Here is a 16997-nt window from a genome sequence, read left to right on the forward strand (position 1 = left end):
TCAATAATTTGCACTCCCTCCCACACTCACGTCAATTCAAAATCGTATCATTCATTCAAAACTCTAATTAATTACTAAATCAAAGGTGTGTGTTTGTGTGTGTGTGTGTGTGTGTGTGTGTGTGTGTGTGTGTGTGTGTGTGTGTGTGTGTGTGTGTGTGTGTGTGTGTGTGTGTGTGTGTGTGTGTGTGTGTGTGTGTGTGTGTGTGTGTGTGTGTGTGTGTGTGTGTGTGTGTGTGTGTGTGTGTGTGTGTGTGTGTGTGTGTGTGTGTGTGTGTGTGTGTGTGTGTGTGTGTGTGTGTACCTGTTTCAAATTTTAAAAAGGGAATGATTAACTCTCTCTCTCTCTCTCTCTCTCTCTCTCTCTCTCTCTCTCTCTCTCTCTCTCTCTCTCTCTCTCTCTCTCTCTCTCTCTCTCTCTCTCTCTCTCTCTCTCTGGCTTTATCACTTATTTAAATGTATATAATGGAAAATCTAAATGGCTAATATCAACATGAATATCCTCACTCACATACATACATACATACATACATACATACATACATACATACAGACAGACAGACAGACACACAGACACACAGACATACAGAAACAGATAGAAACAGATACACAGACAGAGAAACAGACATACACATAGAGAAATAGTGAAAATTCAATAAATAACACCACATGAATAGAGAAAAGATAAGGAATAATAAGAATAAGAGATAAAAGAAGACAATATATGAAAGTAGATGATGACGTAAGAAGTTTAGAAAGAAGAGATAAGAAAATATAAGGAAAAGGATAAGAAAATAAGAAAAGATAGCTGGTAAAAGAAATAAAGGGAAGAAGAGAGAGAGAAAAGAGAGAAAGAGTGCAAAACAAGGGGCTGGGAGGGAACACAAGAGGAAGGAGAGATGGAGGAAGAGGAAACACGGAAAGGAAATTTGATAAGAGATGAAAATATCCCCAGAGAGAGAGAGAGAGAGAGAGAGAGAGAGAGAGAGAGAGAGAGAGAGAGAGAGAGAGAGAGAGAGAGAGAGAGAGAGAGAGAGCATTTTTCAGATAGCTTAGTAGTAGTAGTAGTAGTAATAGTAGTAGTAGTAGTAGTAGTAGGAGAAATATACAGTGATTTTAATAACAATGATGTTAATAATAATAATAAAGACAACAACAACAACAACAACAACAACAACAACAACAACAACAACAACAACAACAACAACAGTAGGCTCGTGTCCCCTTGAGTTTCAGAAGTACCACCACCACCACCACCACCACCACAACAACAACAACAACAACAACAACAACAACAACAGTAGGCTCGTGTCTCCTTGAGTTTCAGAAGTACCACCACCACCACCACCACCACCACAACAATAACAATAACAGTATGCTCGTGTCCCCTTGTGTTGCAGGCAGCAGAGGCGGCGCCAGGTGAACCGCGCAGCCTACCCAAGACGAGCTCTGTACTTCATCGCCACAAAGGGTTAACACACACGTCCCTCCACCTCCCCCCATCCCTCCAATACTTGCCTCCACCCCTCTGATGCTTCTCTCCACCCCTCCAAGGCCTCTCCACCCTTCCAGTTCTTCTCTCCACTTCTCCAATCCCCCTAAACCTCATCCAAAATTTCTCTCCACCCCTCCAATACTTCCCTCCACGCCTCCACTTCATCCGCTGCCCCTCTCCGCTCTTTTAATGCTTCTATTGCTCCATCTCTCCAGTATCTCTCTCCATCTCTCCCTCCATCTCTCCTTCTCTCCAGTACACCCCTTCACCCGTCCAGTACTTCCCTTCATCTCTTCCCCTCTCCATCTTTCCTTCAATACCTCACTTCATCTCTCCAATCCTTCCCTCCATCTCTCCTTCTCTCCATTACATCCCCACGTCTCTACTTCACTTATCTCCACGTTTTTCTCTCCACTCTTCCGTTCTTTCCTCCAAACTGTTTCCCCTCCTAAGCCTTTTCCTCCAAATCACTTCCATTTTCTCCGTTTTTTTCCTCCATTACCTCTCTCTCTCTCTCTCTCTCTCTCTCTCTCTCTCTCTCTCTCTCTCTCTCTCTCTCTCTCTCTCTCTCTCTCTCTCTCTCTCTCTCTCTCTCTCTCTCTCTCATTTCCTCAAGGCATTTTGTTTTCTTTCCATCTTCTTCTGATTCCTTCCCTTTCCAATATCTTTCTTGCTTTCCTGTTTTCCTTCTCCTCCTCCTCCTCCTCCTCCTCCTCCTCCTCCTCCTCCTCCTCCTCCTCCTCCTCTTCTATTTTTTCTAACTTCTCTTTTCTTTTTCCTCGAGTACGATTTTAATTTCCTCTCTCTCTCTCTCTCTCTCTCTCTCTCTCTCTCTCTCTCTCTCTCTCTCTCTCTCTCTCTCTCTCTCTCTGCAGTAATTCTATATTTAAATCTAACTTCTCTCTAACATCGTTCATTTATCCCTTTACTCCATTATTCTCTTTCTTCCTCCTATTTCTTCTCTTCATTTTCTTCCTCCTTCTCCTCCAGCTCGTATTCCTATCCTCCTCCTCCTCCCCCTCCTCTTCTTCCTCCTCCTTCTCCTCCTCCGTGCTTACTCAGCTGACAAAAGGATCTCAAATACACATACACACACACACACACACACACACACACACACACACACACACACACACTTCTCCACAAATGATAAAATGTGACTGTTTGTTTTTCCTTCATAAATTTCAAAACGTACGAAAATAAACTGGTGATGTTTTAGTGATTGCTGGTGTGTTTCCTTGCAATCTCATGAAATTTGTCGACATCAGTGCTGTCCATTATGTTATTGTAGTTTTATGTGGATATTCGTTTGTTTGTTTGTTTTTAAATGATTTTATTTATAGGGTTTTGAGAAAATGTACTTTTTTTTTGCGATTCCGTAAAAAAAATTGTAGGTTTCAAATTAATATGTAAACTTTGCTGCTTTTTACGTTTCTTTATAGGTTCGTGCTTTTTTATGTAGACTTTTAAGAGAAATGAATTTTTTTTGCGATTCTGTAGATTTTTTTTAGGTTGTTATGTAAACTTTCGATAAAAAAATTTGCTGTTTTTTTCGTTTTTATAAATTTTTTTTAAGTTATTATGTAAACCTCCAAGAGTTTTTTGTGTTTAAATTCTTGAATCGTAAAATTGTTTAATTTTTCACTTTTTTTATCTGTTTATTGATTTGTTTATTTATTTATTTATTTATCTTCTGATCTTTTATTTAATATTGTAATAAGAGAGTCATTAGAAATAATATTTTAATCCCTTGATCATGATAAATAGATAAATAAAACACATAAAGGAGTTCATAATTTTCATTCCCTTGATTAAGAAGGAAAAAAAAAATCCTATTAGCATAAGTAGTTTACACTTGTAGTTTTTATCATTTTTTTCTTTAGCATTCACTAAAACTCCTCTTAGTTATCAGTCCAGCGTAAGCTAAAAATAATGAGAAAAGGACAAAAGAATAATGGCAATAATAAAAAAATATATATATATCAAACACACTCATTTATTCTCCCTCTCCTTTCATCCATCCCGGCTCTCTGAAATTTCTCTATCCATCCTCTCTCTCTCTCTCTCTCTCTCTCTCTCTCTCTCTCTCTCTCTCTCTCTCTCTCTCTCTCTCTCTCTCTCTCCATGCAAATCTGAAGCAACAAACACCTTTCTGCAATAATATCAATCACTCCCATGTTTAATCACAGTTGGGGACGTGTTCTGTAATGAGTTATAGAGAAAAAATGCATTGATGGAGGAGAGGGAGAGGGAAGGGATAGGAGTGGACAGCCGCCTCTCAGATATTTTCCTCGTGGGTGTAAAATTCAGAGCAGGCCAGGTCAGCAGCCTTTGAGTGTGTGAACGAGAGATGCAGGAACATTGCTGCCTTTGATGCTTGAGTGAAATGATTATTGAGAGAGAGAGAGAGAGAGAGAGAGAGAGAGAGAGAGAGAGAGAGAGAGAGGTGGGAGCGTGTGAGTTTCTTACCCTACTGGTGAAAAAAAATAAATGAATAAAATGAATAATAGACTGATTTGATTTTCTCATACTACTACTACTACTACTACTACTACTCTCTCTCTCTCTCTCTCTCTCTCTCTCTCTCTCTCTCTCTCTCTCTCTCTCTCTCTCTCTCTCTCTCTCTCTCTCTCTATATATATATATATATATATATATGCTAAAAAAAAAAAAACTACAAAAATGTATGTGTCTGTGTGTCCAGTCTTTCATTGTACAAATGGAGATGCAGTGTGTGTGTGTGTGTGTGTGTGTGTGTGTGTGTGTGTGTGTGTGTGTGTGTGTGTCACTTCTCCAAGACAGGTCACCCTCCTTCCACTTTTTTCCACAACCTGCTCTCCTCTTCCCCGTCCTCCTCCCCAAGCCAGGGTCACCCCTCTCCCCCTTCTTTCTTCCTCACACGACAGCTGTCGAAGCCAGCTCCACAAGATTCACTACTTTCCATATTCGCCTACATACCTGTCTCTGTAGGTCAAAAAATGCACAGAAAAATAAATACATAGATGAAAAATAAGTAAATAGATAGAAAACAGGATTAATAGATCACATAGAGACTATTGAAGCCAGCGCCACAAGATCAAGAAAAAGGAATCGGACACGGGCCCCACTTGACAACAAACATGGCGGCGGTAGCTGTTGAACGTCCCCCGGTAAGCCTTATTTTTTCTTTTATTTCCCTCTTCCAGGCCTTAATTCACCTACAAACCACCCAGACCTCAGCCATAAGGCACCTTCCCATTAACATAAGGTACAAGCGTAGGGAAATAAGCAGCGAGGAGGGAGATACGAGTGGGGGCGATTGATGGGTGTGACCAGACAGGATATGGAGCAACAGTAATCATGATTCTTGTGTTCTTTGCTGTTCCTCGTGATTGGGTGACTCAGAGCCGCGTGTTGGGCCTGGTGGGGGTCAGGTTATGTATAAAAATGGTGAAAGTTTAAAGGTTATTTGAATTTTTTTTTTTATGTAGGAAGGACATAAAGGGGCAACAAAAATCTAATAGAAAAATGCCCACTGAAATGGCAGTCCCATAAAAGGGTCAAAGCAGTGGTCAAAAATTGATGAATAAGTGTCTTGAAACCTCCCTCTTGAAGGAATTCAAGTCATAGGAAGGTAGAAATACAGAAGCAGGCAGGGAGTTCCAGAGTTTACCAGAGAAAGGGATGAATGACTGAGAATACTGGTTAACTCTTGCATTAGAGAGGTGGACAGAATAGGGGTGAGAAAAAGAAGAAAGTCTTGTGCAGCACGGCCGCGGAAGGAGGGGAGGCATGCAGTTAGCAAGATCAGAAGAGCAGTTAGCATGAAAATAATGGTAGAAGACAGCTAGATATGCAACATTGCGGTGGTGAGAGAGAGGCTGAAGACAGTCAGTTAGAGGAGAGGATTACATTATGTTACGATCTCATTTCAGGATAAATTGATGTACACGATAAAAATTCACTGGAGATTTTAATATTCATTATATGCAACACCACATCACCTACCCTCATTTATGTACGTGTGTGGGTATTACGAGAGAGAGAGAGAGAGGGAGGGGGGAATACGTCTCTCCTACTCTTCCTCTCCTGAAAGTTTTAAATACACAGGAAGGACTAATGTTGTAATAGAAAGTTGTAATAAAAAATATAACAAGAATAGATTGAATAGAAAGTGAAAGTATATATGTGTGTGTGTGTGTGTGTGTGTGTGTGTGTGTGTGTGTGTGTGTGTGTGTGTGTGTGTGTGTGTGTGTGTGTGTGTGTGTACATCACCACAGCCACACACTGACCTTCCTACCCAGTCCCCCTACTGTGGCGCGGAGGGTGGGGGGTCGAGGGAGGGGTCCGTGCCCTCCCCATCCTCGGGCCAGTCAGTAGCCAGCCCACTCTTCACCCCCTAGCCCTGACCTGCACCTGGGAGACTGGTACCCCGCCCAGGTATTGGGGCTGCCGGCGTGTGTGTGTGTGTGTGTGTGTGTGTGTGTGTGTGTGTGTGTGTGTGTGTGTGTGTGTGTGTGTGCTTGATAATTATGATTTGCAATGCCTTCTATTTAAAAAAGTATATAAAAAAACTTATACTGTACATTAAAAATTATAGTTTGCTTCATCATGACTGAAAAAATAAATAACAGAAGCATGAGATTAAAGAAGCTTGTATATACATCACTGATATGAAAAGACGCAGGTGTGAGTGAAGGCTGGAATAACAACAGTAGGCAGTGTGTGTGTGTGTGTGTGTGTGTGTGTGTGTGTGTGTGTGTGTGTGTGATAAAGAAAGATGTAAATGCATTCTTTTTTTATCATTATCTTGTGTTTATATTCTTGTTCCTGGTGTGGCTTTAATATAGTGCCTAATGTAGTCACCTCGCGCACACACACACACACACACACACACACACACACACACACACACACACACACACACACACACACACACACACACACACACACACACAGGCTGGTGATGCGATGGAGTGTGTTGCTTCATAGTAGAGAGAAGTGTGTGTGTGTGTAAGTGAGTTAGTGTGTTGCTTCCTGTTTCCAGCATTATATTTATCGATGTACCAGGTTCCCCACTTTTTAATTATAGTGAAATTATATTGCATCTTTCCATTGACTATCATTTATTTATTTTGTTTTCTTTCTTTCTTTCTTTATTTATTTATTTATTTTTTTGCAAGATTTTTTTGTATTTATTAATTTATCAGATTCTTTTTTATGATGAAATTATATTGTCATTGTGGATGTATAGAGTAAACAACTTATTTGTTTGATTATTTACTCAGTTACATTTCTTTCTTATAGATTGTTTTCCTCACATCCTCACCATCCCCCCCCACACACACACACACACACACACACACACACACACACACACACACACACACACACACACACACACACACACACACACACACACACACACACACACCACCTAAAGCACCACCACCACAAACCTAACCTAACCACACCACTGCAAAGTTCACCTAACCTCACCTGGCTACCCCCTGGCAGGCTGAGGAGAAGGTGCGGACACTGAAGCTGTCAGGCCATGTTGGGTTTGACTCCCTGCCGGACCAGCTGGTGGCCAAGAGCACCCAGAATGGCTTCACCTTCAACATCCTTTGCATCGGTGAGTCTAAGGAGGGTAGTAATCACCCACGCTCCATCCCGCAGTACTTGTTGCTGCACGCTGGGAACAGAGTCGGCTTTCACTGTGCGTGGCAGTAGTCGCAGGCATTTCTGATCTGAGCCACAGTAACAAACAGCAGCAAACTGCACAGTGTGAAAGGAACCTAACTGAAATTTATTTTATTTTTTTGTTATTTGAGTTTTATTGGATTTTGAGGTTGTGTTTTTTTTTATTATTATATTTGTGGAGGTTGTATGTGTGTTTGTATTATCTTTTGTTGTTCTGTTTTTTGTTGTTTTTTTCATATATATACAGTAAAATCCCTCTTATCCGGCATCAACGGGACCGCCGACATGTCAGATACTTGAATATTGCCGGATACTTGAATAGAAGTGAAATTATGTCCACAATCACCACCCTACACTCACGCATCTTACCATAACAAAGATCAGCTGATCTTAATCAGCAGCTGATCTGATCAGCTGCTTAAGTGTAAGCACAACACGCTTCCTCTTTTCTACAACTTTAGGCATGATGAAGGCGTCAGGCGATAAACAGTGCACACGCGGGACTGAGTCACTGAGTAAACACAGTGCAGTGGGCCGTGGGTGGCGCGAAGCAGTGCGCTCTGGTGGCGAGGGGACAAAGTATGCCTCGCGCAGGAATTTTAATCAATTTTATGAGTACACATTGATTTTTTATTGATTTTAAGGCTCAGGGAAAAATGTGCCGGATACTTGAAGCTGCTGGATACTCAAATGCCGGATGAGAGGGATTTTACTGTACTACTACAACCAGTAACCCGTTCTTTCCTTTATATCATGTTTTCTACCGCTACCACCACCACCACCACCACTACCACAACAACAAAACCAATGCAAGTGACAACCCAGACTGACCACCACCCTCTGTTGCATCCTAGGTGAGACAGGGATGGGCAAATCAACCCTGATGGACACACTCTTCAACACCAGCTTTGAGTCCAACCCCGCTCCCCACACCCTGCCGGCTGTCAAACTCAAGTCACACACCTATGAGCTGCAGGAGTCCAACGTAAAGCTCAAGGTAAGGTCAGGTCGAGGTCGGGTTGAGAGCAGGCTGAGGACAGGCGGTAGGTAAGGTCAAGGTTGGTTCAGGTTGTGTGTTTTTTTGGTTTTGTTAGGTTAGGTTTGGTCAAGGTCAGGTTTTTTGAGATTAGGGAAAGTTGAGATAGGTTAGGTAAGGTCCATTTAAGTTAGATTAGATTAAGTTAGGTTAGGGAAGGTTATGTTATGGTAGGTAATGCCAGGTCAATCAATCTACAAGGAAGGTCAGGGTTTGTTCAGGTTTGGTGTTTTTGAGGTTATATTAGGTCAGGCAAGATTGAAGAAGGTTTAGGTTAGGAAATGTATAAGATAGTATAGGTTGTTTGGTTTGGTTAATTAGGTTGGATAATGTGAGGTTAAGTTTGATAAGGCTAGGTGAAGTTAGATTAGGTTGAGTGGATGTAAAGGATGAGTTAGGTTAGCTTCAATTAGTTGTATTATGTTAGATCAGGTTAAGTTAGGTTAGGTAAGGTAGGATTATATTGGGTTAGGTTAAGATTAGGTTGGGCTAGGTTAAGTTAGGTTAGGTTAGATTAGGTTAAATAAGGTCAGGTTAAATTAGGCCAAGGAATATTAAATGGACATCATAGTCATTCATTCCCACCTTCCCACAGCTGACAATAGTGGACACCGTTGGCTACGGGGACCAGATCAACAAGGGGGACAGCTTCACCGCCAATCGTGGACTACATCGACAAGCAGTTTGATGACTACCTGCAGGAGGAACTCAAGATCAAGAGGAGTCTGTCTTCTTATCACGACACTCGGATACACGCCTGCCTCTACTTCATCTGCCCCACTGGACACGGGTTGGTGTTTCCTCTGTGCACTTTATATTTACATTGTTTTACCTATTCATTTATTCATTTATTTATTTATTTTTTGTTACAGGCTCTTTAATAGTTCCACAGGCTAGAAGATCCTGTAATAATGATCTCTATGTGTGCATCTATGCAAAACCAACTCTCTCTCTCTCTCTCTCTCTCTCTCTCTCTCTCTCTCTCTCTCTCTCTCTCTCTCTCTCTCTCTCTCTCTCTCTCTCTCTCTCTCTCTCTCTCTCTCTCTCTCTCTCTCTCTCTCTCTCTCTTTTACACATCTATCTTATCACATCTAATTTCCTCTTCTTCCTCCTATTTTATCTCTTCTTTTTTCCCTTTATTAAGCAAACCTCTCTCTTTTTCCTCCTCTTTACACATCCATCCTGTTACATCTGATTACATCTTTCATCTTTTCCTTTTTCCTTCATTGAGCAAATCTCTCTTTCTCCTCTTCATACATCCATCCTGTTACCTCCTGTTCCCTCTTTTCCTTGTCTTTCATTTCCATATCCTTTCATTCTCCTATGCATCCTTTCCCTCCTCACTCTACAATGACCTAACATGACCTCATCTCCCCACAGCCTGAAGAGCATTGACCTGGTGTGCATGAAGAAGCTGGACTCAAAGGTCAACATCATCCCCATCATCGCCAAGGCTGACACCATCTCTAAGTCCGAGCTCACAAAGTTTAAGCAGCGAATCACTCAGGAGATTAAGACCAACAACATTCACATCTATCAGTTCCCCACCAATGATGACACAATGGCTAAGGTGGCTGGCTGTTGCTGTTTGTGTGGGTGGTGGTTTGAGTGCTGGGTTTGAGTGTGCATTCTGTTTGGTGTTGTCTCTGTGGCGTCTTGTGTGCTGGTGCAGTTTTGTGGTGGTGTCTGAAAGGATCCAGTGGGAATTGTTGGGGTTTTCAAGGGTGTTTCTCTGGTTCTTGTTGCTTTGGTTGGGTTTAGTGGAAGTTATTGGGTTTTTAAGAGTGTTTTCATTTCTCTCTCTCTCTCTCTCTCTCTCTCTCTCTCTCTCTCTCTCTCTCTCTCTCTCTCTCTCTCTCTCTCTCTCTCTCTCTCTCTCTCTCTCTCTCTCTCTCTCTCTCTCTCTCTCTCTCTCTCTCTCCCTTTTATGATTTGTTGAAAGTAATCAGGGTTTTCAAAGATGTTGTCATGATAATAGTGTATAATGGAGTGTCTTGTCAGATGTTATGATAATTTGTTTTCTTATAAGGTCTAAGTTATGGTAATAGTCTGTTTTCATGATCCCAGTTATGATGGTAGTAGTTTTTTCATGATTCTAATAATGTCACGTCGTACAAGATGTCACTTTCTTTTCATGCATTTGGTAATAGTGTCTAATAAAATGTGGCAACACTGTGCATATCTGACCAGGCGTTCTCTTCCCAGGTGAACACAGACATGAACAGCCAGCTTCCCTTCGCAGTGGTGGGCAGCACAGACTTTGTGAGAGTGGGCAACAAGATGGTGCGTGCCCGTCAGTACCCCCTGGGGCACTGTGCAGGGTGGGTGTTGATGCGTTTTACTCTGTGTGTGTGGAGAAAGGTTTCATGGTGTCCCCCTTAAAGCTGATGTAACCTCTGAATATGTATTGATGTGTTTTGTGTGTGCGTGTGTGCATGTGTGTGTGTGTGTGTGTGTATGGGGAAGGGTCTCACTGTGTCTGCTTTTACCCTGCAGTGGAGAACGAAAGCCACTGTGACTTCACCAAGCTGCGGGAGATGCTGATTCGCACCAACATGGAGGACATGAGGGAGGTCACCCACCAGCGCCACTATGAGCTGTACCGCAAGAAGATCCTGGAAACGGTATACACACACACACACACACACACACGCACACACCTTTTTTATTTATTTTATTTAGGTATTTATTTTTGTGTATCTCTTAATTTTTTTCTTCACATGTTAAGGCAGTGAGTCAGAAAGAAAGGGAACTCAACACAGATATAGGCAGAGAGACAGAAAACATCACATAACAGACCTTTTCATACATACAATAAGTACACCTTGATATATTAAGTAAGTAAGCTAGTTAGTGAGTCATTCATTCCCAAAGTGGGCTTCTTAAATAGTCAAAAAAAAAAGATAGAAAATTCAAAATAGATAGACAGAAAGAAAAGTAGTCACTCATTCAGTTTGTCGTTCCTCAGGTGAGCTTCACAGGTAGAGCCAGAAAGACAGAAAACACACATAACATACCTTTATATACACACAATAAGAACACCTTGACATGTTAACTCTTTCACTGCGATATACAACAACAAAATCTTCATAAAAATCAACAAGAAAGAAAAGAGGGAATCAAAAGAATAAAATTAACATTGTTTAGTCAGTATAATGCTTAGAGATGGCTATGGAGCAAGAAGAATGATCTCAGAATGGTCAGTAATTAGGGAAAACCTAGACAAATTGCAGAGAAAGTGCTTAATTAGTGAGTAAATAAGCTAGTTAGTCAATCATTGGGTTTGTTGTTCCTCAGATGGGCTTCACAGACATTGGGGAGGACAACCAGCCAGTGAGCTTCCAGCAGACCTTTGAGCAGAAGAGAGTGGAGCACCGGGAGGAACTGCAGCGCAAGGAGGACGAGATGAGGCAGACGTTTGTATTGCGCGTCAAGGAGAAGGAGACTGAGCTGAAGGAGGTGGAGAAGGAGGTAGGTGTGTGGAGGAGGAGTTGGTATATGTGGTGAAGGAGGAGGAAGAGGAGGAGTTATGTGTAGTAGAGGAAGAGGTGGAGGAGGTGGAAGATGTGTGGAGTAGGAGGTATGTATGTGTGTGGTGGTGGTGGAGTTAGGAAAGTGGTGTGTGTGTGTGTGTGTGTGTGTGTGTGTGGTAATAGAGATGGGATAAAGTGAGAGGATATGAAAATGAGCTTTGTGTCTGGAGTAGGTGATGAAGAAGATCCCTTTCTTTCCTCTTAATTCCTCTTTTCACTAAACATTCTCAACCAACACTCAAACCTCTCCTATAACTCACTCATTCATCCCTCAGCTTCTCAACAAGTACGACGCAAGGAAGAGAGAGCATGTGGATGAGAAGAAACGCTACGAGGAACTGAAGAAGAGGCTGGAGGATGAGAGGGCAGAGTTCATGAAAAGGAAGCACCAGGTGTCCACGCAGCAACTGAGCAGCCACACCATGACACTGGGCAAGAAGAAGAAGTAGACTTTTCAAGGGAGGGCACAGTGAGAGGTAGTTCAAGGAAGTAGGAGAGTAAAAGAGAGAGTTGGCAGTTCAAAGGAGGGAGTCATATATTGTTTTGGGGAATAGATGAGTAAAAGAAGTTAAAGAAAGATATTTTAAAGGAGGACAGAGTGAAAAATAGACAGTTCAAAGGAGTAAAAAGAGTAAAAAAAAATCAGTTTAGAAGAAAGAGGATTAAGATTTTAAGTTCAAGGAAAAAAAAAAATGAAAAAAAAATTACTTAAATGAAAGTCAAGAAGGAAATAGTTTAGAGATCTTACCTATCATTGAAAAATCTTATCCATTTGTTTTAAAGTTTAATTGAGGAAAGCAAGAGAGAGAAAGTCAAAGTAGCAGGAAGGAAACAGGTTGAGTCTAATAATGTTTTCAGTTCACCACATGATCTTAGTTATTGGCACACTATTAAATCACTCGTTCAGTCAATAGGTGGGCAGTCTGCTGCATAGTGTGTCTTTGCTTTCAGTGTTTATACTCAATGATTTTTGGTTCCTCAAACATTGTGGCATCTTGTCCGACTACTTTTGTCAGGCCCTAGTGGTGTTATTTGGGCTCTCAAGAGTGTTTACATGATTCAGTTGATAGTTTGAGAATTCTGTACCATCACTGGGGACTGTAATATTTTAAACAGTCTAGTGGAAGTTATTATTATTTTTATTTATTTATTTTTTTAGAGTGTTTTCATGACTTGATATTTATGAATTCTGTCACCCTCGCTTGAAACTCTAATACTTTTTAACAGGCTCTAGTGGAAGGTATTGGGGTTGTTAAGGATGTCTCCATGATTATAGTAATATTTTAACAAAGTCACTACATCATCAGAAAAAAAAAAACATCCATGAGAACCCAACAAATAATAACAGTGGCCTTTGAAAAATAGTTGTGATGAGAGAAGACGATTCAAACTACAACCCCTACCTTGTGTGTTCATGTAACTTTATGTACTGTTAGAAGTGACTCAGTGTACACAGTCGGCAGTTTGTCCCTCCTGTACCTGCACCACTGTACTCAGAGGCAAATGTGTGGTGGTAGACAAACCCTTACTCCACTGTAAACACTGAACACAAACCTTACCAGTGAGCCAAGAATGTTGTCATAGATGGGGGGGGGACAAAAAAGACGTGTTAATTCACATTTTTCCTTATCAGTTTATGATAATCACAAACAACGAAAAAGATGATTTAATCGGTATTTTTTTCTCATCAGCCTATACATTAAACAAAAAAAATTAACCACAGACAAAAAAAAAAACAGTTAATTCATGTTTTTTCTTAGATCTGTCAAAGTTAGCCTGTCTCACTGCACCACAGACTCATGAATAAGAGGACATGCCAGGAATAAAGTGATTAGCGAGTGAATTAGTCAGTGAAGGGTATAAGTGGTAATTTTATTCTGCTATTTTTGTACTGGCTGCCTTGCTGGAGTGTGGATCAGTTAGGGCAGGCTGAGTGGGACCAGAAATGAGTATGTTTTGTGTTTTTGCTTTCCTTTGTACTTAACAGGTTATATTTGATTTTTGTTATTTATTATAGTCAGCGATTGTTGTTATTATTATTATTATTATTATTATTATTATTATTATTATTATTATTATTATTATTATTATTATGAGTAAGGTGCTTGTTTATGCTTTTCTTTTCTTAACAGGCCATTTTAGTTGAATTTATTGTCAATTATGGTCAGTGATTATTATTATCAGTTATCTCTTATTATTATGTACTTTCTGTAGTTATTTTTGATATTTCATTATTTATTATTATTTATTACTATTTCTGTTATCAGTTGCTCTCTTTATTATTATGATAATTTTTCTACAGTTCATTTTCATAGTTCAGTTTAGATTAGCAACTGTTGTCTTGTTCATTGTATCATTAATATTATCATCATTATTGAATTTATATGAGTAATGGTTCCCTTTTCTTCATTACCATTGTTATTGGTCTTCACGGTCAGTATTATGGCTTATTTATTCATCATTGGTAATCTTGAGGTGAGCAGCTGTAGGCAAATGTATTCTTTTATATTATGTACGTACCTACACAACACAAGAAAAAAAAAGGTGAAGTAATTATTTTGTGTATACTGAAGTAATCTCAAGTATTATTCACATCACATTCATTCTAGCAGAGGGAGAAGTGTAGGCACCCACCGTGTATATTGTAAAACTTAAAAGTATTATGCATTGTATTGATCTGCTAATTAACAAACAAAACGTAAAGAAGTGGTACTAACAGTTATTCAGTATGTGTCTTCAAATTTAACTTGCAATTTGTCACTGTCATGAGTATTTCAAAGTTTGTTCTTGACTGTTTTGTAATATCTAGCTTGTTTTGCCCTTCTTTCTCAGCAATGGTAAACAACAAAGCAAACAAACACAAACACAAACAAAATTATTCATCATATACTTCAAAATTATATAATTCTTCATAATTTTATAATATACAGTTTTTCTTGCCCTTCCTTCCTTCTTAGTGATGGTAAACAAACAAGAAACCAAACAAGACACAAACACCAACAACGTTATTCGTCACAAGTATATATAATTCAAAACTGCATAATTCCTCATAATTTTTTAATATACAGTTCTTTTTACCCTTCCTTCCTAATAGGAATAAAAGAGAACAAAAAATAAATAATTAACCACAGCTATATTACATTTCAAAATTGCATACTTCATCACCAGTTTGTTTTGCCCAAAATTCATAGTAAGAGAGAGAGAGAAAGAAGGATAAATCAATCACACAGCACCATTCCTTTAGGGCTCACCAAGGGGCCTCTGTTTTTACCAAAGTTACCCTGTTTTCCCTTGTTTACTGTGGCCTGTGTGTTGATTCCCGGCTCCTGTTCACGCTGTTCTCATCTTACAATTTTTTTCATGGTTTCTTTCTCCTTTCTTTTGTCTTCTTCTTCTTCTTCTTCTTCTTCTTCTTCTTCTTCTTCTTCTTCTTCTTCTTCTTCTTCTTCTTCTTCTTCTTCTTCTTCTTCTTCTTCTTCTTCTTCTTCTTCTTCTTCTTCTTCTTCTTCTTCTTCTTTGGTACTTTTGTTTTTATGCTCTCTCTCTCTCTCTCTCTCTCTCTCTCTCTCTCTCTCTCTCTCTCTCTCTCTCTCTCTCTCTCTCTCTCTCTCTCTCTCTCTCTCTCTCTCTCTCTCTCTCTCTCTCTCTCTCTCTCTCTCTCTCTCTCTCTCTCTCTCTCTCTCTCTCTCTCTCTCTCTCTCTCCTTGTTCTTGTTCTTTTTTTGTTCTTCCATTTGATGTGCTTGTTCTCTTTCTCATTAGTTTTCTTTAATTCTCTCTTTATTAGTAGTATCTCCCATTTTCACTCCTTCTCTTCTTCCCTTTCTTCCTTTGTCTAAAATAACCCCAAACTTTTTTTTTTTTTTCTCTCAATTTTTCACTTGCCTAGAAATTAATTAAGTTCCCTTCATCACTAACATTATCACCTGTGCTGGCTACCTGTCTCCACCTGCACCTGTCCCATTCTCATTAATGTGGCCAGGTGTGCAGTGTGGGGTCACCTGTTGCCCAGCAGGTGAGGGTGCTAGCCAGGTGTGATTTGAAGACAAGTAAGGCCAGCAAAAGTAAATAATAACTAATGTTTGTAATGTTAAGGCTTGCTAGATGCTTGTCAGTACATACAGACAGACAGACATGCAGACACACACACACACACACACACTCATTACAGTCAGTCAAAATCTCTCTTATTATTTTTTTTAGTTGAACATCTTACCAAAACTGTCTTTCCACACACACACACACACACACACACACACACACATCATCGTCACCCACTCAGACATACAGTAACCGCTAGTTCTAGTCTTAAATCAAACTAACACTAACCACATCATCTGACTTTTGTACTGGCGTGGGCTTGGCAGTCACCCAGGTGCTGCTCCCGCGATTCCTGTCACAACTTTTGTATGGACTTCCAATAGATTATAGTGAACAGGTGTGCTGTTTATTGTTACCTTCTGCTAACGTTAGGTACCTGGATTTGCCCCTCCACCAATACCAGGTGTTAGTAAAGATCTATTGTTGATGTTAGTTTACTGGAATAGATGTGACTCTTAAACCTTACCTGTGCTAATGTTTGGTATCTTTTATAGGTGTGTGTGCCTTTTAATTTCTACCTTCAATGTTTTCTTTATATGTTGAAAGGCCCACTGAGTTAGCATTCCCCAGAGTCAAAAGGATTACTCAAAACTGAAGGACACGTGTCGGGCACATTGCTTCAGATTAGGTAGTTATTATCAGTTATTCAAGGAAGGTTTATGTAGATCTTCCAGTATTTGGTTTACTTCTTTAGACGTCTTATTTTGATATGCTACAGGTTCTAGTGGAAGGCAGTGGGGAATTTCAAGGAGGTTTTCATGATTCTAGTGGTTTAACGGTATAGTGGAAGTTATTAGTTGTGTTTAAAGATGTTTTCATGATTCCAGTGATAGTTTGATAAGGTTTAGTGGATGTTATGTTGATTTCCATGATACTAGTGAGTACTGGAGTCTTCAAGGATGCTTTCATGATTCTACTAATAGTTTAACAGGTTGTGGTGGAAGTTAAGTGGGTTTTCCAGAGTGTTTTCATGATACTAGTGGCTACAGTGAATCATTTAGTGAACCAGTTTGATGACGAGGCTGTAAGTATGATGTAACGAGAGATTTTGCCTTGCCCATGATACCAGCAGCTTCAGGGCCTTTTAAGAAGCAAAGCATGACTAATTATATCAAAGACAGAACATAAATCCAAATGAATGAGCAGTAATAA

The 16997-nt window shown here is 40.0% G+C and overlaps 2 protein-coding genes across 2 annotated transcripts in view; both read left to right on the top strand.

The window, feature by feature from the left end:
• The window catches only part of LOC135094318 (uncharacterized), an 8957-nt gene extending 6891 nt beyond the window's left edge, over positions 1-2066 (top strand). The window contains exon 5 of the mRNA XM_063994316.1: positions 1400-2066. Within this exon, the coding sequence (XP_063850386.1) occupies positions 1400-1475 (76 nt within the window). The 3' untranslated portion in view covers positions 1476-2066. The remainder of the gene's footprint in view (positions 1-1399) is intronic.
• A 2429-nt stretch (positions 2067-4495) lies between these two features.
• LOC135094462 (septin-2-like) lies at positions 4496-12865 on the top strand. The gene is given in 11 exon segments (XM_063994559.1): positions 4496-4643; positions 6991-7108; positions 8031-8173; positions 8808-8870; positions 8872-9002; positions 9593-9782; positions 10418-10513; positions 10515-10533; positions 10709-10836; positions 11510-11683; positions 12021-12865. Coding segments are annotated over 11 exon segments (1266 nt in total). The 5' UTR covers positions 4496-4613; the 3' UTR covers positions 12195-12865.
• The last annotated feature ends 4132 nt before the right edge of the window (positions 12866-16997 follow it).

This window comes from Scylla paramamosain, chromosome 45 (genome assembly GCF_035594125.1).
Source record: "Scylla paramamosain isolate STU-SP2022 chromosome 45, ASM3559412v1, whole genome shotgun sequence".
Lineage (NCBI taxonomy): Eukaryota > Metazoa > Arthropoda > Malacostraca > Decapoda > Portunidae > Scylla > Scylla paramamosain.